The sequence below is a fragment of the Microcaecilia unicolor genome, chromosome 12, assembly GCF_901765095.1.
Source record: "Microcaecilia unicolor chromosome 12, aMicUni1.1, whole genome shotgun sequence".
In the NCBI taxonomy this organism is placed as follows: domain Eukaryota; kingdom Metazoa; phylum Chordata; class Amphibia; order Gymnophiona; family Siphonopidae; genus Microcaecilia; species Microcaecilia unicolor.
In genome coordinates, this window is record NC_044042.1 from 63,522,052 (window position 1) to 63,547,222 (window position 25,171).

The 25,171-nt window shown below is 43.5% G+C and overlaps 1 protein-coding gene across 1 annotated transcript in view; it reads right to left on the reverse strand.

Moving 5' to 3' along the window:
- The window catches only part of IGF2BP1 (insulin like growth factor 2 mRNA binding protein 1), a 57,740-nt gene that overhangs the window by 5,947 nt on the left and 26,622 nt on the right, over window positions 1-25,171 (reverse strand). The window contains exons 8-12 of the mRNA XM_030221064.1: window positions 20,802-20,924; window positions 15,465-15,600; window positions 15,267-15,374; window positions 10,137-10,256; window positions 3,305-3,379 (exon numbers count right to left, since the gene is read on the reverse strand). Coding sequence (XP_030076924.1) covers window positions 3,305-3,379; window positions 10,137-10,256; window positions 15,267-15,374; window positions 15,465-15,600; window positions 20,802-20,924 — 562 coding nt within the window. The remainder of the gene's footprint in view (window positions 1-3,304; window positions 3,380-10,136; window positions 10,257-15,266; window positions 15,375-15,464; window positions 15,601-20,801; window positions 20,925-25,171) is intronic.

The following is a 25,171-nucleotide window of genomic DNA, read 5'->3' on the forward strand; positions in this document are numbered from 1 at the left end:
TCCATAGACCGCTATTAAATGGACTTGGAAAAATTCCGCATTTTTAGGTATAACTTGTCTGGAATGTTTTTACGTTTGGGGAGCGTGCCAGGTGCCCTTGACCTGGATTGGCCACTGTCGGTGACAGGATGCTGGGCTAGATGGACCTTTGGTCTTTCCCAGTATGGCACTACTTATGTACTTATGTACGCACCCAAAACCGGCCTCAGCCCTTAACGCCACTCATTGATCTAGCAGTAAAGGCTCACTCGCTACACGTGCGGTGACTAGTCGGCATGCGCCAAGTGCCAATTATGCATAGGAGGAAATAAATAATTCATCCATGCGTTACGGGTGTGCGCCAAATCTGAAATTACTGCCAGGAGGGTGCGCTGACCTGGCAGTAGTCTCATTTGGGCCTGCACTGCATGCACGTAGAGCCTACCGCTGTTTAGTAAAAGGGCCCTAAAAATACTCCTTGCCTGCTGTTTCCATATGTAAACTAGTCAATATATTGTGGTTTCCTAGTTACTGCTATTGTAAGGAAGAAAAAATGGGGAAGACAATTTTCAAAATGATTAACACAGGTAAAAAAAAAAAAGCCTTCAAGACATTAGAAGTCCCCCCACCCCCTTACTCCTCAACCACCTCTCACGACAGCTGCTCCCCCTTCAGGTGTCCAAACCCCCATGAAGAACCCCCCACCCTGATGGCTCCCCCACAAGATTCCTCCACTTTTCCTCAACCCCTTCCCTGGTTTTACCAGGCATCCTTCATGTCTAGTAGGAGCAGGTGCAATCTCCTGCTTCTTTGGCTTTAGGTTTAAAAATGGCCACCATCACCCTAGCAGTAATCCTACCATATTACTGCTAGGTGACAAGGTGACCATTTTGGAACCCCAGACCATATCAGTAGGAGCAACTGTGGATTGCTCCTGCTCTTGCTAGACATCAGAGACCCTAATAAGGCCAGAAATTTGCGGCAGGGATATTTGCGTGGGGGGTATCTTCTTTCCTGGAAGATGTGTTTGTGAGGAGGTGTGGGAAGATCGGAAGTCTTGCGGGGGGGGGGGGGGGGGGGATCAGTGTCTCTGAGGGTGATGGGGTGTGGACCACAGCATTAGCACCTGCCCCTGTGATAGACCTACACAAATCATTCCCTCTCCCTCATAGGCATCCCTACGAGGTGACAAGTGCCACCCCCAATAATATGGTTTGCCACCCCAGTTTTACATGGCATGTGGTTCAGCATCTTCCACCCACCCTCCCCCTGAAGTCTGGTATCTATTCCTCTCCCCAGTGTGGATCAGTATTTCTTTTCTATTTCATTCCTCTCCCCAGCAGTCCATCAATCTTCCAGTACATTTTCAGCAGTGTCAGACATTCAGGCAGGCCACTGCCGCCCTACTCCAGAAGTGTTCTTTCTGCCGTGTCCCACCTACTCTGAAGCAACCTCCTGTTGCTACATAGGCAGAAAACGTGTGGAGAACGCTTCTTGAGCCTGCCTGAATGTCTGACACTGCCAACATTGTACCGAATGGTAGGAGGACCACCGGGGGAGGTGGAAGAGAAAGAAATTGCAGAGATGCCTGATCACAGGGGAGGGGGTGGAGTGGAGAGGAGAGAAGTGAGAGATCGGATGAGGTGGGTGGGGAAGGAGGAGAGATGCTAGAGCCATGGATGGAAGGAGGGAGGGAGGGAGACAGAGATACTGGGATGGGATGTGTTAAACTGAGAGAAAAGAAAGAGACTGGACCATGGGGGGGGGGGGAGCAGAGTGGAAGAGATGCTGAACCCAAAGATGAAGGGAGGGACAAAGAGATACTAGACTGCAGGGAGAGAGACACTGGCCCTAGGATGGGAGGTGGAGGATTTATTTATATTTTGCTCACACCTTTTTCAGTAGTAGCTCAAGGTGAGTTACATTCAGGTACTCTGGATATTTCTCTGTCCCAGGAGGGCTCACAATCTAAGTTTGTACCTGAGGCAATGGAGGGTTAAGTGACTTGCCCAAGATCACAAGGAGCAGCAGCAGGAGTTGAACCGGCCACCTCTGGATTGCAAGACCAGTGCTCTAACCACTAGGCCACTCACGGATGAGAAGGGGGAGAAGCAGACATGAGGTAGTACAGGGACACATAGGGGTGATGCTGGATATGGGGGGACATGAGGACAGGTGCTGAACATGGGGGAGGGGCAGTACAACCTCAGAAAGCAGATAGTTTGAACCTGGGAGGGAGCAGAGTACCCAAGAATCCTCCACCAAGAGTCACAGTAGCTCCTCTCCCAATCCTGTCTGCTACATTGGATTTTTGGTAGTTGCCACTTTATCAGGCACTTGCACTTGATGGTGGTCCCATGCTAGACATCAGGTCCCGTGTCAAGATATTATTCCTAGTTTCTTCTCACAGAACTCCTGATGAAGGTTTGTAAACCACGGCCTGTGTTGGGTCCTTCCATATAGCATGTATACTGGATTTTGAGATTGGAGAATTTGGGTCCATCCACAAAGCCAGTGCACTGGATTTTTGAGAACTGTATATTTCTTAATAAAGATTCCCAACAGCATGTTCCTAGAACAGACCTTTTCTTTGTGGCACTTCCACTCTTGTTGTCTTAGGACTTTAATATGCCATCCTCTATTCCTTAATTAATGAGCAGTGGCTTAGTGGTTAGGGTGGTGGACTTTGGTCCTGAGGAACTAAGTTCAATTCCCACTTCAGGCACAGGCAGCTCTTTGTGACTCTGGGCAAGTCACTTAACCCTCCATTGCCCCAGGTACAAATAAGTACCTGTATACAATATGTAAGCCGCATTGAGCCTGCCATGAGTGGGAAAGCACAGGGTACAAATGTAACAAAAAAAAAAAAATCCATAGCAGCATTCTTTCCTTCAAGCTTCTACCTCTCTTCTGGGTCTGGCATTCCTGATAACTAAGCCCATTTATACATGGACTCTACTCATGCACCCACCTATCAATTATTATTTTAAAAGCTATACCTGCATATACATGTTTTACTTGCAGAAAATACTTTACAAAATAACACATTCTAAATCCACGCTAGTCAAATTGAACAACTGAGCATGCAACAGTGAAGATACACTGTATACTTTCTAAACAAAACTCAGATGTAAGACGAAACTTTTTTTTTTAACAAGATAAGCAAAGAGATGCTGTCTATAGCACAAAACTATATACTATCTCTGGTAGAAGACCAGCACTGTGTAGCTTACCCTCCCCCCCCCCCCCCCCCCCCCCCCCAGTAAATATATTCCTAGTGCTAAAATTAGAAGATAATGAAAATGACTAGGTAATGTTCACAGACCTTAAACTGTGCTTCAGGTGGTCCGGTAATAATAACCATCCGTACTTTGGAATCTGGAGTCTCAGGTGGAGCAATCTGCAAAGTATTATAGGAGAATGTTAAAATGTTGCAAGTGTTGTGTTGTTGTTGTCTGCTGTACAACAAATAAACCTGTGCACATATCACTCGCATTTCTTTTACAAAATCTGAAAGAACATACTAAGGAATAAATCTAATCTATTCAACAAAAATTAAATAGCTACCCAGTACTGCACCACTGCAACACAGTATAATCTGTTTATTGAAAATATGCAAAGAAAAGTCAAGTCAAACCTGTTTTCTCCTTACATAATCAAAAGGTTTTTAATGAAGAAACATTTCACCAAATGTATTTCGAGTTTCAACACATTTTCAAAAATATGACTGGAGAACAGTTCTGTCTCTCTCTGAACTCCCCACCTCAGGTCAGATCTTTGACTAGACCGTTTTGGAGGAGTTTCCAATAGCCAAGCTTCTATTATCAGATCAAAAGCAAACATGTTACAAGCACCTAAAAAGGAGATATTTCAAATGATAAAAGAAGAGAAGAAGGGCTTTACTCACATAGATTGCATACTTTTTTTTCATGAATGTTCTTATTATTAGAATGATCTAAAATAGCTATAAAGAATAAAATTAAGTATAAAATTAAATATCTAAATATCTTAAATTGTGGGTTAACAATGCACTCACAAATGTCTTCAATTGTTCATGAAATATTTCTTAAGATGCGCACTGTAGTAGACTTAAATGGCTCTGGACAGTTGAAAGCTTTGCATGTTTGTTCTTTTTTGATTACTGTAATATGTTGTATCTTGGGTTGCCTGATGTTGTTCTGCAATTTCTGCAGAAGATGCTGTGGCTTGGTTAACATCTAATGTCAAGAGATGTGTCCACATTTTTTCCTGTACTGATCCATGCAGCTGTCATGAGGAGTCATTGAGTGGAGGAGTGGCCTAATGGTTAGAATAGCAGGATGCAGACCTGGCAAACTGACTTTGATTCCTGCTGCTGCCTGATGGTCAGCAGTGGGTTGAGATCCTGGGAAGCCAGGTTCAATTCTCTCTGCAGTTCCGTGTGACCCTGGGCAAGTCACCTAACCCTCTGTTGCCCCAGGTACAACAGTAGCACAATGTATTGCCTAGACTGTGAGCCCAATAGGGACAGGCTGTAAACCACTTAGGTCTAAGCAGTATATAAATACTTAAATGAATGAATAACTGAATATACCTTGGTTACCTAGTAAGTTCTGGGTTATGTTTAAGCGTCTGTGTTTGATATTTAAGGGGTCCTTCTACTAAAGTGTGTTAGATTTTGCATTTTAACATGAGAAATTAATGCAACTTAAGTGCAAAGCTAATGCAGTACCTGGGGGGGGGGGGGGGCGTACCCTGCATGTAACTTGTACTTACGTTACAATAAACTGCTCAGAACCCTGCTGCACAACTGATCTCGTTATGAGAGGGCAGCTCCGTTATTGCAAAAGTTGAATTGGCTTCCAATAAAGGCTAGAGTTCTTTTTCAAATGTGTGCTTTTGTTTTTCAGATATTGTACGGTATGGCCCCAGAATATATGCAACCTTTGGTAGAACTTCCTACGCATAATATAGTTGTGGGTGAAAGAGATTATTTAATTCTCCATTTTCCTAGTTGCAAGAAAACAGTATATAAATCTGCTCTTGCAGCGGAGTTTGCCTGTCGGGGTACCAAATGGTAGAATTCTCTTCCAAAACAAATCAGATGTATGAACAACTATATGAATTTTCATAAAATGTTAACGCTAGCAGCTAACGAAAACGGAATGCAAATGAGTCACTTCCAATTGTAATGTGGACAATTCGGAATGCACTAACCATACCGACGATTGCACCGAATCAGTTACCGCGATATATTTAACATGAAGTCAGACCTGTCGTTAAGGCCTGAGCTGTCATACAGACACTGCTCCCCGCTTCTCCCTGCAGCATAAAAATCCAAGCTGGCACGTTTGAAAATATAAATAACCCACACAAATACGTGGCTCCCCGCTTCCCCCTGCTTAAAATATAAAATCAAACCAAAAATTAAAAAAGGAGGATCAGGAGGGGGCAAGGGCGCTTGTCAGGAGCGTCCTGTATGGACGGCCTTGCCCCCCCCCCTGAGGTCGCCGCTGCTCCCCGCTTCCCCCTGCTTAAAATATAAAATCAAACCAAAAATAAAAAAAGGATCAGGAGCGGGCAAAGGCGCTCGTCAGGAGCGTCCTGTATGGACGGCATCCTGTATGGACGACCTTGCCCACCCCACCCCACCCCCCCGAGGTCACTGCTGCTCCCCGCTTCCGCCTGTATTAACAAAAATCAAAAGTTTAGCAGCCCCTGCCCCCTCCCTTCCTTTCTCTCTCTTTCGCCTTCCCCAACAGCTCCGCCTCCCGCCATCCTCCGCCCCATGCCCCGCCCCCCTGAGGTCATCGCCGCCGCTCCCCCCTCCACCGGACCCCCCCTCCGCCTTACCGGGCCCGCGCAGCGCCTCTCACCTCTGTGTGAAGGCACTGCACGGGCAAGAAGATCATCTGATGGCTGCGAGTCTTCAGGACGTCTCTCCTTTCCTGACCTGGGCCCGCCACCTTCTGACGTAAGTAACCTACGTAGATGGCAGTAAGTGCTCCCCCCCCCCCCCCCCCGCATGGTAGGAATAATCTTACCATATATCCATGTCTTTTTTAGGGGCTTTTTACCCACTGCGGTAAAAAGGGCCCTGGCATGTGGCAAAAATTGCCCCCCCCCCCCACTGCTACCTACGTAGGTTACTTACGTCAGAAGGGGCGGGCCCAGGTCAGGGAAGGAGAGATGTCCTCCTGAAGACTCGCAGCCATCAGATGATCTTCTTGCCTGTGCAGCGCTTTCACACAGAGGTGAGAGGTGCTGCGCGGGCCCGGTAAGGCGGAGGGGGGGGGGGTCCGGTGGAGGGGGGGAGCGACGGTGACGACCTCAGGGGGGCGTGGCATGGGGCGGAGGATGGCGGGAGGTGGAGCTTTGGGAGAAGGCAAAAGAGAGAGACAGGAAGGGAGGGGGGCCGGGGCTGCTAAACTTTTGATTTTTGTTAATACAGGGGAAAGCGGGGAGCAGCGGTGACCTCGGGGGGGGGGGGGGGAAAGGCCATCCATATAGGACGCTCCTGATGAGCGCCTTTGCCCCCTCCCGATCCTTTTTTTATTTTTCATTTGATTTTATATTTTAAGCAGGGGGAAGCGGGGAGCCACGTGTTTGTGTTTTTTTTTTTTTGGTGGTTGTTGTTTTGACGTTTGTGGCATAACGCTTGGCTGCTCTGCGCATGCTTTAGGGGCCGATTACCGATGGGGATTACAACAGTTTAACGAATCTGTAATGCATTGTATTTTACAATACCGCACTGAACATGTGTGACTTGTTTTTTTGGTGCATTCTTCATTCTTTTCAAATTCGGTAAGCACTTTTACGTTTTAGATTTTTTTACATATGGTTGATGCATCTGGGCCTCAGTACCAAAGTCCACCACCCTAACCACTAGGTGACTCCTCCTCCTCGTATTGCTAAATTTTGCAATACGTATTGTGACAAGGCAAGCCCCAGAGATCACCCCGTGAAGCAGTTGAGCCCAGAAACTGAGCGGGTGTTAAAGAGATTTTGGAACCTGGATTGTACCTTTTTCTTTCCTTTTGAAGATGATCGTATAAAGACTGTATCTTTATTCCTTTGGAAGACTATGTTAGGCAGGCTGTACCTTTTGTTTGTTATGATTTTGGCTGGGAAATTGCCCGTATAATAAAAGGCTTTTGGCCCTAAGTTCCCGTCTCAGCAGTATTCTGTCTCGGAACCCGAAGAGCCCCGTTGGCCGGCTGGCCCACCCCAGAGGAGGAAGCGGACCCCCTTTACAGTATATGAATCTGCCCTATTCTGTTGAATTGCTGAATTAATGGATGTAAGCCGCATTGAAACCGAGTTTGCTTGGGAAAATGTGGGATAGTGTGCAGTGCTCAGCTTGCAGACAGTACAGAAGCACTTAGCACTTCCTACTTGGGAGGTGGTAAGTGGTCCTGTGCTATATGGTGTTAGCTCATGGTGAGTGCAGTGAGTTAAGTGCCACTCTCCACACCCATTTTGGACCTATGCCATATGTAGTTCTACTCCCTACCTGCCTTCTAAAAAAATAGCCTTAACGTGCGACTTACCACGTGCTAACTGTAAATATATCGCATAGGCTGATGCTGCCTTTGGGGTCCTTTTACCAAGCTGCAGTAAACAGGGCCCTATGGTAGCAGGGGGGGGGGGGGGGGGGACATTTTTTGCCATGTGCCAGGGCCCTTTTTACCGCAGTGGGTAAAAAGCCCCTAAAAAAGACATGGCTATATGGTAAGACTATTCCTACCATGCGGGGGGGGGGGGGGGGGGGGGGAGCACTTACTGCCACCCATTGGCAACAATTACCGCTGGGTTTGGTGCATGCTCAAGGTGGAACTATCACCAGCGGCCACATTGAGCCGGCAGTAGTTCTGGGTTGCCACGTGCCAAACCCTTTAGTAAAAAGGCTTCTTTGTGCGTTACCTGCATGTATAGAATGTTTGTGCGTTTGGGAAGCTCGCCAGGTGCCCTTGGCCTGGATTGGCCGCTGTTGTGGACAGGATGCTGGGCTCGATGGACCTTTGGTCTTTTCCCAGTGTGGCATTACTTATGTACTTATGTAATTATGTGACAAATCGCAAGTTTACAGCATAACAAACTTTAGTAAAAGGGCTGCTATTATTTTATTTATTTATTTGGCCTTTGCTCACACCTTTTTTCAGAAGTAACTCAAGGTGAGTTACATTCAGGGCACTGGGTATTCCTCTACATTTCTGAACTCAGCATGACCTTTTTATCTTGGTTCTTTAATGCTACACTACATTTCTATGAGAGAATTACGATCTGCTCAACTTGAATTGCTACTACACACCGCCTTGAGTGAATTCCTTGAAAAAGATGGTAAATGAATCCTAATGTATAAATAATGATACTTCCTATTAATGTAGTTTGGAAGGTTTCTACTAGAGCTGGAATGTTTTATGGAATAATTTTGGTGTTAAGGTCAATATGTGATTTCACTTCCTTTTGTAAGAAGTTAAAAGCATATTTTTAAAAACGTATATTTGAGACTGAATTGCTGCTAACCAGGTAATCTGAAACCCACCCAGGCCCCACCCTGAGATCACCCTGGCACTACTGCTGGAAATCTACGTATGGCTCCGGTAAGCAGGACTTATTTGGGTAGAAGCCGCTCCTACCCAGAACAGTCCTGCTGAATTCTGACCCTTGTAAATTCAGGTGTTTTTTTCCCAGCTAATTAGGGGTTCTGTGAGAATAGAAAACATTGGTGTTTGCAGATATTTTCGCATTGCAGGTACTTTTGCTTGGTACCTTTTACAGTGGAATTAAATATGCAAATCTGTTTCTCTTGGGAATCATTGGTGAAGAAAAAGCACATAATTGAATGGAGGATACAAGAGAAGCCAAGGCAAGGGAGTATTAGAGGAAGTGGGATTTTTCCAGTGTTTATCCAACATACATATTATTTATTTATTTTTCTGCTGGCAGTGTTTTATTAGTGTTAATTGGTTACCTAATATCAGAAGTCATATATATATATATATAAAGTTTTCAATGAACTGCTGGATAATAAAACGATGCATCCCATCTACATGTGATAATGAAGTTCAGTCACCAGGGAAGTGTTATGAAGATAATAATCAAACAGCTCATATTGGTAGAAGCTCTACACGGTATCTACCAATATTAAAGAAAAACTATGGGGGTACTTTTGCTTTGACTGCTGCCCTGAAAAAAGCACCAATGGCGATTTCTGCTCATTTATTTTGAGGGTACGGTTTCAAAATTGAAAACTACACAATCTGTTTCTTCCCTCAATTTAACACTTTTGCAGTATGCCTGTAAAAATATGAGAATTCAGTATTCAACAATAAGCATTCTTTTACTCACATAGACAACTTTTGAAAAGCCCATTTCCACCAGCAGAATATTTTACCAGTGGAAATGGCTTTGAAAGCTGCACATGCACTCCGAGCACCAAATAAGAATAAGGGTTTGTGAGGACCCTGAAAAATAGGCACAGCCATTTCATTTTTTAAAAAAACTTATGCATCTTCTTTTCCTCACATACTTTGCATCTGTGAAGTAGGGAAGGTATTGTGTGTGTGTGTGTGTGTGGGGGGGGGGGGGGGGGGGGTAGAGGAGGGTTGGCTGAGCCTAAAGTGGGTTGGCACAAAATTTTATCCCACCTTCACTCTCCACCAATGTCCTGTTCACTGTGCCCCCCTGACCCCCCCCCCAACTCAAACTTTAAATGCTTGAGCTGGCAGGGATCCCCAAGCCCCAGCAGCTGAAGGGGTCTTTCTGTAATGGCTAGAACCCTCCCAACGTTGGCAGAAGAGGCATTTTATATGGGCCACAACTGCGCCAGCCCCCTCCCCCCATGCATTCTCAGTTTTTATTCATGCATGGGCAAGGGGAACAGCATGGCAGCGGCCCATAGAAAGGGTTGCTGACCATGAGCATTAGAGAGTTTCCAGCCACCAGAGAGCCTCTTTCACTGGCAGGGCTTGAGGATTCTTGCCAACCATAGCAACGGTGCTGCAATTCAGGGAGCAGGGACTGAGCCCAAAGTGGGAGATCTCAGGCTCCCCTGGGCCCCCCATGGCTACACCACAGGGATAAATATTTCCCATGGTACTAGCAGGCTCCACACCACATCTTAGTCAATAATATTTTTAAATCCCTGAAATAAATGTATTGATTTTTATACACACCTTAATGGAAGCACTTGCATATCTGGAGAGCTGTTTAATATGCTGTCCTTTTTTACCAATTACTGCTCCAACAGCCTGAGCGGGAATGAAGACATGCACTGTCTCTTGTTCTAGAGGTTGCTGACATAAGAGAATATGGAAAACATGAGACACAAACCACTGAAACTCAGATAAATGTGAAAACTTGAGTTACAGAGTTTTAAGGTATTCAGCAGGGCCATAACTACAAATGGGCAAGAGAGGCAGAAAAACAAATGAAATGCAAACATAGGCCAGCAACAGATGAAAAGTTACGCAGACCAATACTGCCATATTTTCACAAAAATAGCGCACCCATTTAGGTAAAGTGCACACACATATAACATGCAGAAATTGCAGATCTGTTGTTAGTGATCTGTAACCTGTCATTAAAATCATCATAGTACCTGAAGATTGGGGGGGTGGCCAATGTAACGCCAACTTTTAAAAAGTGTTCCAGGAGTGATCAAGGAAGTTACAGACCAGTAAGCCTGACTTCAGTTCCGAGGAAAAGAGTGGAAACTATTATAAAGAATAGAACTACAGAACACATAGACAAACATGGTTTAATGGGACAGTCAGCATGGGTTCAGCCAAGGGAAGTCTTGCCTCGCCAATTTGCTGTATTTCTTTGAAGGCGTACATAAACATGTCGATACACTACATTGACCAGCTCACTTGTATCTAAATTTTCAGAAAGTTTTTGAAAATGTTCCTCATGAGAGACTTCTGAGAAAATTTAAAGAGTCATGGGATAGGAGATAATGTCCTTCTGTGGACTAGGAATTGGTTACTGGACAGAAAACAGAAGGCAGAGTTAAATGGACATTTCTCTCAATGGAGGAGGGTGAAGAGCGGAGTGCTGCAGGGATCTGTACTGGGAAAGGTGCTATTTAAAATATTTATAAATGATCTGAAAAACGGAATGACAAGCGAGGTGGTTAAATCTGCAGATGACACAAAACTATTCAGCATTGTCAAAACACATGCGGATTGTGAAAACTTGCAGGAAGACCTTAGGAAACTGGAAGACTGGGCATCCAAATGGCAGGTGAATTTTAATGTGGACAAATGCAAAGTGATGCACATTAGGAAGACTAATCTGAACCATAGTTATCTGATACTAGGGTCCACCTTAGGAGTCAGTACTCAAGAAAAAGATCTAGGTGTCATTGTAGACAACACACTGAAGTCTTCTGCCCAGTGTGCGGCGGCCAAAAAAAGCAAACAGGATGCTAGGAATTATCAGGAAAGGTGTGCAAAATAACAATATTATTGCTCCATGGGGTGACCTCACCTTGAGTACTCTGTTCAATTCTGGTCGCCGAATCTCAAAAAAGATATAGTGGGATTAGAAAATGTTCAAAGAAGAGCAACCAAAATGATAAAGAGGATGGAATTCCTCCTGTATGAGGAAAGGCTAAAAAGGTTAGGGCTCTTCAGCTTGGAAAAGAAACGGCTGAGGGGGATATGATTGAGGCCTATAAAATCCTGAGTGGTGCAGAACAGGTAGAAGTGAATTGATTTTTCACTCTTTGAAAAAGTACAAAGACCAGGGGACACTCAATGAAATTACATGAAAATACTTTTAAAACAAATGTTTTGGACGCGCAACGATCCAATTTTAGCAGGCCTGTAAAAAAAGCCCCTTTTTTTTGCCAAAAATGGACGTGCGGCAAAATCAAAATTGCCACGCGTCCATTTTGGGTCCGAGACCTTACTACCAGTCATTGACCTAGTGGTAAAGAAGCCGGGTGGTAATGACCTATCCGCATCAAATGCCACTTGGCGTGTGTCCATTACGCGCAACTGAAAATAAAAAATATTTTTCAGACACGCGTGCCAAAAATGAAATTACCACAAGTGCCATTCGGTAGTCGAGCGGTAACTCCATTTAGACGCTCACGCGGCTTAGTAAAAGGGCCCCTAAATCTGTAAATCTGAGATCTTAAGCTATTTAGGAATTAGCCTCGCTGTGGAGTTATGACATCAGCTATCACTCCGAGTGTGGCACAAAGTCAGCCACTGTAAAAGCACCATGGCATTAGCTGCAGTCGATGGGTGTGGAAGCTAATTTGCTGGGCAGTAAAATATACTCTTTCATTATTTAAATTATATTCTGGCTTGAATACTGTGGGTTTTGCAGACTGCAAATTCTGACAATCCTCAGTAGCCCTCACTCAATCATATTCACACAACCAAACCTGAGGTTTCAGTTTTAGCCAAAACCAGATGATGCATTTTGGCTGCAGTTTCGGTTTCAGCCGAAAGCTTTCAGACAGTTTCTGTGGCAGTTGTGGTTTCGGCTAAAATTGAAGAAAGCAGTTTTGGTCGGCTTCTAATATTCACGCACGTGTACTAAGGCGTGAGCTTGTACCTAGCTGCTGGAGATACATGTGTAAGTTTGCACTTTACCCATGTGTACCCGCACCTATAAAATATATTATTTGAATGATCTTTTAAAAAGGCCCTGAAAGCCCGGCTGTTTTAAACAGGCATTTCAATGGTAGGCAGAAGAGATTCCTGGGTATCGTACGAACTGACAAGTTTTTCCCTTCCCGTCCCCTTCTCTATCCCGTATTCTATGCTTTCCTTCCCTCCTCCGTTTTCCATCCCCTAACCCGTTTTAAGTTTTCTGAGTGTTTGTTACTGCTGAGTGATATTGCCTTTCCTGTCAAGGTACTGTAGTTCTTTTCTGAATTTTTACTTTGTTTTTTTAGTTTTGTAAACTGCCCAGATCTGCAAGTCAGCTTGGGCGGTATAGCAAGTGTAAATAAACTGTAAGATATGTACATATTTACAGAATAATGCTTAGGCAGATTTTGGGCATTTACATGCATATGTGCCAGGATTCTAGTCACTGATGCACATAATTGGGGCATACATGTTTGCACCTTCTGTATAGGATTACCCTGTAAAAGGACAATTTAACAAGCAGAAATAGGAGCTTATAAAATTACTTGAGAGTATGCATGCATAAAGACAGGGCTTAATTTCTGGGAGAAGAGCCTGGAAAGCAGTTCCATCACTTTTTTTTCAGACTCCAGAGTTGCAGGAGTGTTGTGCTCCAGCCCCTCCCTCCCAGACAGCCTGCAGGAAAGAGGAGGAGAGGGGACGAGCCCAAAGCAGAGCACAGTGGCTTTACTCCCTAATTCAGTCCCCATTTCTCCTGTTGCTCCTGACTCGCCAGCTCATCCCTTCCCCTGGCTCTACAGTTCCACTATCTTTTTGTCTATGAATTACGGCCTTTAAAAAAGTACATGCTGCTGACGCATGGGGGGGATAATTTTAGAAAGCATTTTCACTTGCAAAGCATGTTTCACGAGTGGAAAATGACTATTATAAAATTGTGCAAGGGTACACACACGTGTGATCTGTGCATTGGCATTTTTGGAACTGTACTATAGCTGGAATGAACTTGCATTGTATGTACAACACATACGCATACATAGGATTACACACATATAATCACACCTTCTGTAGAGTTGTCTGGTTAACTGTAGGCTTGGAAAACAGCCAGCCAGAGTTACCCACATAATTCTGCTTGGCCAGAATCAGCGCTGTTTGGCCAAAATTGAACCGTGCCCTAGGAAAACCACCAACACAACCTCTCTGGGGGTAATTTTCTGAAGCATTTTGTATGTATAAAGCATGTTTTATATTGTGACAGTGGCTCTTATAAAATTGCACAGGTAAACAAGTAGACCAGAACATGTGTATTTTTTACAATATTCCCAAGACAGATTTGCAATGTTCATATATACTTTATAGCAGTGGTTCTCAACCTTTCTTCTGTTATGACACACCGAACACTAAAATTCACAGATGAACAAAGCATGTCTAAATATTTCATTGTGTAACTGTAAGCTTAGTATGAATTTGCCTATTCCATATCAAAAAGCTGTATGCAACACATCCATCTCAGATTTCTCACTTGACATACAAAACAAATATATATTCAAATTCTAGTATCACCTGAGTATCAGCAACAGAATATCCCTCCACTGCCAGATACTGTGAAGCAAGACAAAAAAACCTGCAAATATGCTACTCAAACAATACAGCAAACAAAATCTACAGACAGCAGACCTGCAACATTTTCAGTTGTGGCTGGAGGCAGCAGCTATTATGGAGGTAGTAGAAATAGGGACCAGTTACAGGGATTTCAAGAACCTGACTCTCAAGATTGCTGGTCTTTCCAGCTTGCAGTCACTGATGGTTGTAAAGCAGTGGTTCCCAAACCTGGTCCTGGAGGCACCCCAGCCAGTCAGGTTTTCAAGATACCCACAATGAATATTCATGAGACAGATTTGCATGCAACGCATGAAAGTCTCTCTCATGAATATTCATTGTGGGCATCCTGAAAACCTGACTGGCTGGGGTGCCTCGAGGACCAGGTTTAGGAACTACTGTTGTAAAGGAAACACAGGCTTGCTTGTCTACACCAAATGTTTTGTGACACACCTCCCACCTCTTGGGGACACACTGGTTGAGAACCACTGTTTTATATACAATAAGCAGGAACACGCACAGAGTACATGCACACATTTACGCCTGAAGAGATGCCAAGTTACCCAGTTACAGGCTACAGATTTTGGAACAGTCCTGGATTTCTGACCTCTCTGTCCCAGTGCATTATGGGACTTAAAACACTGAATTCAATAGGCAGGATCAAGCACTATAAATCCCATACTACTTTGGGCTGTAAATTCAGAACTAGGCCTTGCTAAAATGTATCCAGCCTGGAAGTGGATAAGTTGGCATCTCTGCATCTGCCCATGTAAAATTCTTTCAATACTGCTTCCTAGCTGTCTACATTTAGGCACTCATCTTCAGGGAATTTTCCAAGGCTCTCAAGTAAATGCCTAACTCACACAGCCAGGCACCTACTCCCTTTGTATTTTACTATTCTGAGCAGATGGTGTGGTTGGAGTGACTGGATAGACCATATGGTCTTTTACTGCTATCATTTTCTGTTTCTGGCCATGTCTTTATATACTGATACAATTTTAAATGACTCTGTAATGTGGTACTTTATAACCAATAAAATATTTTTGAATAGTGACATTGAAAATGTCTCACTGTGATGATATGAACAACAAAAATACCTACCATATAGGCATTAAAGACCCCGCTGGGAGATGTGGGCATGGCAGAAGAGGAGGCTGGGAAGAGTCCCACAGCAGCCAGGTTTAAGCCAGGAATGAGATGGGATTGTAGCTAAAAAATATATATTTTTTGAAGTAAATTAATTTTAAGGTTAATGCAAAACATGAGGAAATCTAACAATTTCAGTATTAGCGAACTCACATTCATAGACGTGACATCACTTTCATAAGCCTCTCTGACTTTCTTCATAATCTCTTGCTCAGCCTTGAAGCAATTGTCACTGGTGCCCTTTACTGTGATTGTCCTCTCAGGGTTGTATAAAGTCAAGTCCTGAAGACTGTGAAAGAATAAGAAAAACTATATATATGGGCAGGAGATGGGCTGCACCTAGAGAGAATGGCTTGAGCACGGCAGTTTTACCCAGAAGCGTAGCCAGACTTCGGCGGGAGGGGGGGTCCAGAGCTCGAGGTGAGGGGGCACATTTTAGCCCCCTCCCCCCCCCGGTGCCGCCGACCCCACCGCCGCCATTGCTGACACCCACCCACCCCGCCATTGCCGACCCCACTGCCGCCGCCAACTTTGCCCCCCCTGCCGACGACCCTCTAGACCCCCCCTCCCGTCGCCAACCCGCCGTAACCTACATTTGCTAGCGTGGGACCCCAACCCCCGCCAGCCGAGGTCCTCTTCTTCCCGCTCAAGGCTTCCTTCTGTTTCTGACGTCCTGCACATTGTACATGCAGCTGATCTGCAAGGCTTCATTCTGTGAGTCTGACGTCCTGCACGTTATACGTGCAGGACGTCAGAAACAGAAGGAAGCCTTTTGCGGGAAGAAGAGGACCTCGGCTGGTGGGGGTTGGGGTCCCCCGCCAGCAAAGGCAGGCGACGGCGGGGGGGGGGGGGGTCGAGAGGGTTGTCGGCAGGGGGTCCAGGTCCAAATCTTTGGGGGCCCAAGCCCCCCCTGGCCCCACATAGCTACGCCACTGGTTTTACCTGGGTAAAAACTGATTCATCTGGGTAAAAGGCCATTTTGAAAACTGCCCACTTTCCATGTGCACCTGAAATTGTGTGTGCTGTGGAACATTTACCAAACTCTGCGTGTTGTGTTTCATGGAAAAAATGCTTATAGAAAAAGCAAGTGCATGTCCATGCAGGTACTTTTTAATACGAACAATTTTCAAAGGGAAAATTCATTTCCCCTTGGAAAATCGAGGCAATGGCTGCAGTAAAAATACCCAAAGATTTTGGATCAAAATGCAAAGTTTTGAAAATCACCCCACTATAGGATGGACCCGATATTCAAAAATAAAAAACAGGCAAGAGAGGCTCCTGCTCAGTTAAAATCCACACTGAGCAGGTCAGGAGGGGATGTTCACTGCTGCAAATGAAGCAGTACAGCAAATTTTCCAATAAACCATATTCTGACCAGCATGGCCCTGCCTGGGAGATACGTGGGCCAAAGGCATAGCTAGGTGGGTCGCCAGAGGAGTGGCCGCTCGCACAAATGGACTTCCAATGGTGACGGCACCTATTTTTCACGTGATCTGTCGCTTTTAAAATACACACCGGCACCGTATGCAGTCCGTTCTCCATTCCCCTGCACCCTTAACCTGGCTACGCTACTGACATGGGCAGCAGTGAGATTCTGTGCCAATGCTTCCCTAGCTAACTGGGCAAGCAGGACCACATAAACAGCAGTCCTGTGTTTGCCCAGTAAGCTATGTGGGTACAGCAAAGAACATCAGCCATACCTGCGTAACTTCTGGATATTTAGTGCTTAGTGCCCTGATATGGCCCGGCATTGAATACTTGGTTCTAAATTAGCCAGTACTGGTCAGTATTTATAAAGTCGCCGATTGCCAGCAGCTCATTATTGACCCAAATGTTTGAAGCTGAATATGTTTCACTGCATATAAAGCCCTAAAATTATGACTAAAAACAGCCAGTCAGAATTTCCACTGTCTCATTTACAGAATCTCTCTGAAGAGAGACAGCTTCCCTCAGTCTCAAAACAGGAATGTTCAGCAAGTTTTTACTGAAAGCAGAGAAGAGGGAAGATTTACACTGCATTTTACAGCGTAAGTGGCTGGGTCCTAATAAGGATAAATGTAGGAGATATTATAATAAAGGCGTATATTCAGTTATATTATGGTCAATTTCTACACTGGCTGCAATCCGAGCCTATCATAGTGTTCCAACGTGACCGTTATACACCCTCAGTTAAACAATAGTAACCCTACCGCCAAGACCCTGAAGCAGCAGCGCGAAACGCTGGCCACCGTCGGCTTGGGACAGAGGAGTAAAGACAGAAAGTTACAACACGAGAGTTTTGAGGTGTTGATGAGACAAAGATAGCAGCAGAAGAGTTTAACGCCGACAACAAAGAACAGGCACAAGAAAAGATAAGGGTCCTTTTCACCATTATAGCTCACCATTTTATAGACTAGCTTGGAAATATTGAACTAAGAGAATAAATGTACCGTATAGGACTACAGTTTATCTAAACTCTTTAAGACAAGCTAATAGACAAGAATTTAATGTAATAACAGAAAATATAGTATAAAGAATACAATTGAAGGTACTTGATGTTACCTAGTACTGGAAGGTTTTTTTTTTGGCCGATGATGAACAGAGGTTCGAATTGATCCGTTTAAGCTCTACAGATACAGTGTATCGCAGAGCTCTTTGAGGCCTTTTTCCTTCCAAGTAAGGAGACCTATAAGGTCAGAGAGATCCCACACGGACTCCAAGCTTGAGTCTATCTCAAAAATATAGGGGATTTTGTTTTGATTTATAGTCTAGCAATTTATCACTCCCAACTCTTTTTGAACATTTAGGCAATTTCTACACTCCCCATAATGCTGACTTTCTTTGTAGTTGTAGAGTTTCCTGGAGAAAATCCTACAGTGGATGGGGTGCCATATGGAGTCTTTACCCCAGATGTAAAGCAGGATAAAGCAGATATGGAGATTTAAAAATTAATTTCCCACAGATGTTTCCCTGGCCCCATCTTAACCCCATGCCCCTCCCTTCCTCTTGTCTAAAATTAGCTAGTCCCAGAAGTCCTTTGAATATCCACCTCAAAGTCTACACTGCTTTTTACCCTTGGTCCCTCCACCCATTGTCAGAGAGACTAATGTGCATAGAGTTGAAAATGCAATCAACATACTTTACTTCCTCTCCTGACCTAAACACCCCTAGAGAATGTCTCTGAGGCTGAAAGTAGAGGGAGGACAATTTTCTCTGAGCTAGTTTACCAGCAGGGATGGGCTTTTATAATATTCCCTGCAGCCATACTGCCATTTCGTGCTGACATTTTTTTTTTTAGAAAAGGATTTCAATATAATGCAACACAACCATCTGCTCAAACATGTAAAACAGTATCAACGGTCAGTTACATCATGCATATCATTCTCATTTACATTTTAATATTTTATTATACATGCTGACTTTTATCTGCTTTTAAGTAGGGGCAAGGTTTGTAACTATGTGCTTACTTAGTTCTGAATTTTCAAAAGTATACATGTATTCTTCCTGTAAGAGAGTATCGCACAGGTTAGCAGCAGGTATAGCTGTATGCAAGTAGCTTTCCTTAGATAATTTTCAAAGTGGAGGTACAAGCGTATTTTCACTTCGAAAATCCAGCAATGTGCACAGACCAGGTACGTGATTGTCATCTGTTCGGGCAGTTATCAAACTAAGGAGCCCTTTTACTAAGCCGCATAGGCGATTACGCACACCCAATGCGCATCAGTTCAGAGTTACCACCCGGCTACCGCATGGCCCGGGCGGTAATTTCATTTTTTACATGCCGGAAACCAGGCAGTAATCATCATTCTACGAGCATAGCGACCTTACCGCTTAGTCAATGGGTGGCAGTAATGTCTCAGACCCAAAATGGACACGCGCTAATTTTTATTGTGGCACACGTCCATTTTCGGCAAAAATTTTAAAAAGGCCTTTTTTACAGGTGAGCTTAAAATGGATCTGCGTGTGCCCAAAACACACGCCTACACTAGCGCAGCCCATTTTTCAGTGCACCTTAGTAAAAGGGCCCCTAAATAACCCCAGGAAGTTACCTGGATAAAATCAGTGGCTGAAAGCTGCCCTTTACTTTGTGGAATTGGCTGTAGGGATGGGAAGTCATTTCAAATGAATGCTGTTTGCCGATAATGTGTACTATCCTCTGGACTCTATATAAGACGCCCAGATTTGCGTGCATGCCCAAGATGCACGCACAAATTAATTGAGTAACAAATACCTGTGTGCTAACAACCAATTACTGAAGATAATTGGCATTCACTAAAATTTGTCCATGCATCTGGCTGTGCACTATTCCATAAAGCATGGCGCCTAACTCTTCTAGGGGTCCTATTACTAAGCTGCAGCAAAACGGGGCCTGCGCTGGCATCAGCGTGTGTTTTTGATGCCTGCTGAGGCCCCCTTTTACCAGAGTGGGTAAAAGGCTGGGTTTTTCTAAAAAGAAATGGCCATGTGGCAAGTGAAATGCTTGCTGTGTGGCCATTTCAGGGGGGGGGGAGCACTTACCGCTACCCACTGAGGTGGCGGTAAGGGCTCCCATGCTAACCCGGTGCTAACAGATGCCAGCGCAGGCCCCCTTTTGCTGCAGCTTTGTAAAAGGACCCCACAGTTATTTGTAGAAGCTTTTACCTAGGAGCAATCTGTGCTTATTTTATTCAAGAAGAGCAGCATAAGTCATTTATGGTTTGTTTGTGATGAGTGAAATGTGCTGGTTTGTTTTTTTTATTATGTATGTTGTTTTTGTAAAACACCTAGGTTATGGGTGATAATAAATTTTTTAAATAAATAAATAAAATACTCATGTGTATGCCTACCTGTAGTCTATGCACTATGGGCTCCTTTACTAAGGTGCACTAATAGGTTTAGCACGCGCTAAGGGGTCCTTTTACCAAGCTACGGGAAAAAGGGCCTTACGAAGCGGGTAAAAAGCCCCCAGACACACATGGCCACGTGGTAAGAAAACTCTTACCACGTGGCCATGAGCGGGAAGCCCTTACCGCCACCCAATGAGGCGACAATAAGGGCTCCTGTGTTAACCCGGCAGCGTGCGGCGAGGCCTGATTACCGCCATGCAAGCCGTTTCCGGGGGTCTTCTTTTTCCCCCCGGAAATGGCACATGCTTAGGGTGGGACTACCGCTGGAGGCCGCATTTGGCCAGCGGTAGTCCCGGAACAGCAAGCGGTAAGCCCGCGTTGGGCTTACTGCCACTCTGTAAAAGGGCCCCTAAACATCAAGAGGCCCATTTTATTTCTATAGGGTTCTTAGTATTTAGCGAGCGCTAATTGTTGGCACATTATTAAAAGGAGCCCTATATATGATACAATATGTGCATATTTAGAGAATAGTATTTAGGTGCATATGTGCAGACATACATGTATGTATGCTAGTATTTTAAACATTTACGCACATAACTGGTACATAAACATTAGCATCTATTTTACAGAATTATCCTCTTAGCACTAAATTGACTTTTTTGGAACAGAAAGTATGCAATCTTACGGTGAAATGGTGATCTTCGTTTCTGAATCCTGTTCCACCTTTTTCAGATTTCGTCCCTCCTTTCCAATTAATCGCCCCACAAAGTTGTTGTGTGCCAAAATTTTCAGGGGAACTTCATCAGCTCTTGACCAAAGAAAAGAGAAAGCAAGAAGATTAAACGGTGATGTCATCCGCAGTAAAACCCTCCCTCCTGAGCTTCTACTCCTTGGCCTGTATAGGGCACTTGAGTTCCATTTCATTGATTCACAGAGCTACAGCATCTGGTCCAGATGGTTGCTGGTTCTGATCCTGGCTGATACATTTTCTTATATTATGTTGTAAAATATCATTAAAATTTTTTATGCATATATATTGTTTTTGAAACCAAACACTCAATATAAAAATCCCACTAACTCACTGGTAATAAAATCATGTGACACAAAAATAACCAGGAGAGAAAGACACCAATTTAAATAGATATGGCGTGACGCCCTCAGATAACTAACACACCCATGTGGCTGTCAAGAGCAAACGACTGCTAAAAGGGTGAACTTTCCACTTCATTCATCAGGCCAGAAACTCCAGATGGAAAAGTACAATACTATGTTCATTCCATGCATTCAGTGCTTTAACTAAATAATAAACTTTAGTCATAATAAAAAAAATTTTTTTAAATCCAGTCTCAAATTATCCAACATTCAAAAATAAAGGAGCACAAAAAGGAGAATAATGTGCTGCTTATCTTATCTGTCGCAAATAGTTGCCATGATGCTAAGGTGTACAAGGACTACACCATAACTCTCCTGCTTTAACGCCCATATATATATTGTATAAGGGCAGCCTATTACACACACATTTTGTTCTCACTCATTAAAAGCATTGCTCTCATATTGGGATACTAATCATTTTTGCATAGAATAATCATAAATTTACCAATATAAAAATACTGAGTAGTGCAGTCCCCTTCCAGATATCAAGGCCTTAGAATACAAATGTAAGCCACCATAGGCATGCCAAACATTTACATGCCAGCAGAACCAGGTGCAAGGGGTAAGGGTCGAGGGGCTTCTAGGCAATAAGGATCAAAGTGTGATTAACTTTGTAATTGTTGAAGGAAGACACTAAAAAAATCTGTTATTGAAGTAAATTTTAAAAAGGGAGATTAAGATCAAATGATGAAAGTAATTAGGAAACCGATAGAAGCTGCTACCAGGGCCATAACCTTGAATGAGGTACGGACGTTTATTTTAAAACTTCATTTTGAAAGCCCAGACAAAATACATTTCATACATCAAAAAAGGTCAAAAGGTTATTAAAACTGCCCTATTTGTAGATGATCTTTTTGGTAGTTCTCAGCAGTAGTGTATGAGGTAGGGGCAATGGTTAACATGAATAGGCATCCATTTCCTCTCCCCACTCCCCTACCAAAATTAAAATTTAAAATATTTTAGTTGCCAGCTCTGCCAGCTGAAGAAATCTGCAGTCTACCACCGCTTGTCAGAAAAGTGCAGCAGTCAGTAGCAACACTTTGAGCCACCGATGCCAGCACTATGAGCATGCTCAGTTCTTGTGTATGAACTGACCATATGCAACAACTGAGCATGCTCATGGTGCTGGCATCAGTGGTTCAAAGTGCCGCCACTGACTGCCTTACTTTTGTGATTTGAGTTCTTGCTGCGAACAGAGAGATTGACTGTGATGTCTGCAAGTAGAGTGAGAATGAAGCAATTTTTAAGAACTTGACACCCATGTGTTACGGTGCTCTCTTCTTGCTGACACAGCGAAGTCTTCAATACTGTTCTAATTTACTTATTCAACTCATTTCTCATGTAAAATAACTTTAGAATTGGCAAATTGGCAGTTACCTTATTAGGTATGAGTTAGTGTTACTGGAAAAGTCACTGCTGTCAATTAATGTCTGTGCTATGTACAATATGCTATGTACTTAATGTTGAATAAAAAACAGATTATTAAACCAAAAGGTCAAAAGTAGGCCAAATGACGGCCAGTGTGGTTTAATGGTGAGGTAGAAGAGGTGGTGAAAGCCTAAAGGACATCTTTCAGAAAACAGAAAGATGAAGAAAATATGGATAAGCATTAAAACCAAGCATGCACGCGAGGGATGGGGAAGTAGGGCAGGCAGCCGAATATCGTTGTAGGAAAGCTTCTGCTGGCAGGGCTTGGGGATCCTTGCCAGCCAAACCAGCAGATTTTGGGAGCCCAAACCCAAATTGGGAGAGGGCCCAGGCCCCTCCGTGGCTATCCCACTGAAGTACCGAGTCTGTACTATTGATTATTGGGGGCAATCTTCCCTAATCCCTCCAGTAGAGCAGTTGCTTCCCAAAATGAGCATTTTTCCAAAACCTAGATGTGCTTGACTGCAGCTGGAGATCCCAACATCAATCTCTGTAAAGCACAGACGTACATGCCCTTTTCTGAAATGGGGAATACACCCCAGTCTCACCCAATACATGCCTAAACCACATTCCCTTGACATATACATGTATTGCAGATTTGCACATGTAAATCACAGCTTTCTAAAATCAGGCTTTTTTTTTATTTTATTTTTATTTATTCATTTCAAAATATATTCAAGCATACTATCTTGATTACAGATAAAGACGATTTAGTATCTTGATAAATTCTTAAAGATACATCTAAAAGAAAGAAAGAAAAAACAAAATTTTTATAACAAGAAGATCATTACTCGTCTATAGTCCACTATATAGGGGAGATATCACAATTTTCAGGTAAATATTCCAATTTTGAAGACAATTTCAAATTTTAACAAATGGAGGCTGATATAAGATTACTGAGCAATATACAATTTTTATGGAGTTGAAGTTATTATTGTTCCTGACAATGGAGGATGTAAGTCTCTCAACTTTGTCTCAAGAAAAGAGTTTAATTGATTAGCCTCAAAAAATACATATTTAATTGAATCAAGTTTTATCACGCACTTGCAGGGAAAGTTCAGCCAAAATAAGGCTCCAAGTTGTATTGCTTTTGGTCTCAGCTTCAGAAATTCCTGTCTTTTCTTCTGAGTGTTTCTAGAAACATCCGGGTAGATTCTTATCTTGCAATTTAGGAAATCAGGTCTCTTATTCAGAAAAAATTGTTTAAGAATCCAGTCTCTATCCGGTTGAAGTATGAAAATCACTTTAAGTGTTGCTGTTGTTAGACCCTCATTGTCTCCTTCAATAATCTGAGTCAAATTTAAATCCAATGATTGGATTTTAACTTCCTCCCTTTGTAAAGAATCTTTCTTACGAAATGGTTCTATGTAGAAAATCTTTGAGATGGGTGGATGTGATTTTTCTGGAATTTTTAAAGCGTCTGTTAAATATTGCTTGAAGGTTATCAATGGGGAAATAGCAATTTGTTTTGGAAAGTTTATCAATCTGAGGGCATTTGAACGCTGGTAGTTCTCTAGTACTTCAATCCTATTTTGAAGATACATATTCTCTTTTATTAAATTTATTTGTATTTGTTGAGAATTTTTAATTGCAGAGGAATTAGTTTCAACTTCCTTGCCCACAGATTTTAACATCATGTCCATTTCAGAAATCTTTTCATTGTCTAACGTGAATTTCTGATTTAACTGAGTGAATTGTTGGGTAAATAAGGCTTCTAAACCTACAAGCGCTTCCCATATATTATCCAAAGTTATTTGTTGGGGCTTTTCAGGTAGAAACGACTTACTTGGTAAATCAATTGTTGAAATTGTAGGCAAAGTTGATTGACCTCCTACTACTCCAAGCTCTTCCACAGGAACAATCTCTCCTCTCTTCACCTCTGTGTTCTCCACAGAAGGAATCCTCGGCTTCTCAGGCGCCGACTCAGGGCCCGTGCCAGGAAACCCCGTCGCGACTTGCGCACCAAGGGGTCTCTGGTCCAAGTTCGACGTCGTAGCCGGCATAGGAGGAGGAAGCCTCGTCTCGGGGCTAAAAGATATCTCGTGTTCAAGCTGGGGGAACGGGAGACCTCTCCCTAATCCCTCCAGCAGCGAAACAGTCCCCGACGATGTGCCCGGTAGAAGGAAGTGCTCCATCGTTCCAGCTCTAGGTAAGGAGGGAGTAACGGGGCTTGCTCTCGCCCTACCTCTCCTTTTAGGCGTATTTTTTTTTAAAGGTTTCAAACTAGACTAGGCAAAAATGTTACAGGAGTAGAGCGGCAAACAGCGGAGCTATCTTCACGACGTCTTACTCAGCCGCCATCTTGGAATCTAAAATCAGGTTTTTAATGTGTATCTGAGATAGATATGTAAATGTCAGCATTTATACTTGTTAAGCTGGTGACACTGAAAATTGTTGCCCTAAAGTTAAGGGTGTAATTCTATAACTGAGTGCCACAATTGAGGCGCGCCAATGCCGCATGCTGAGTGCCAATTC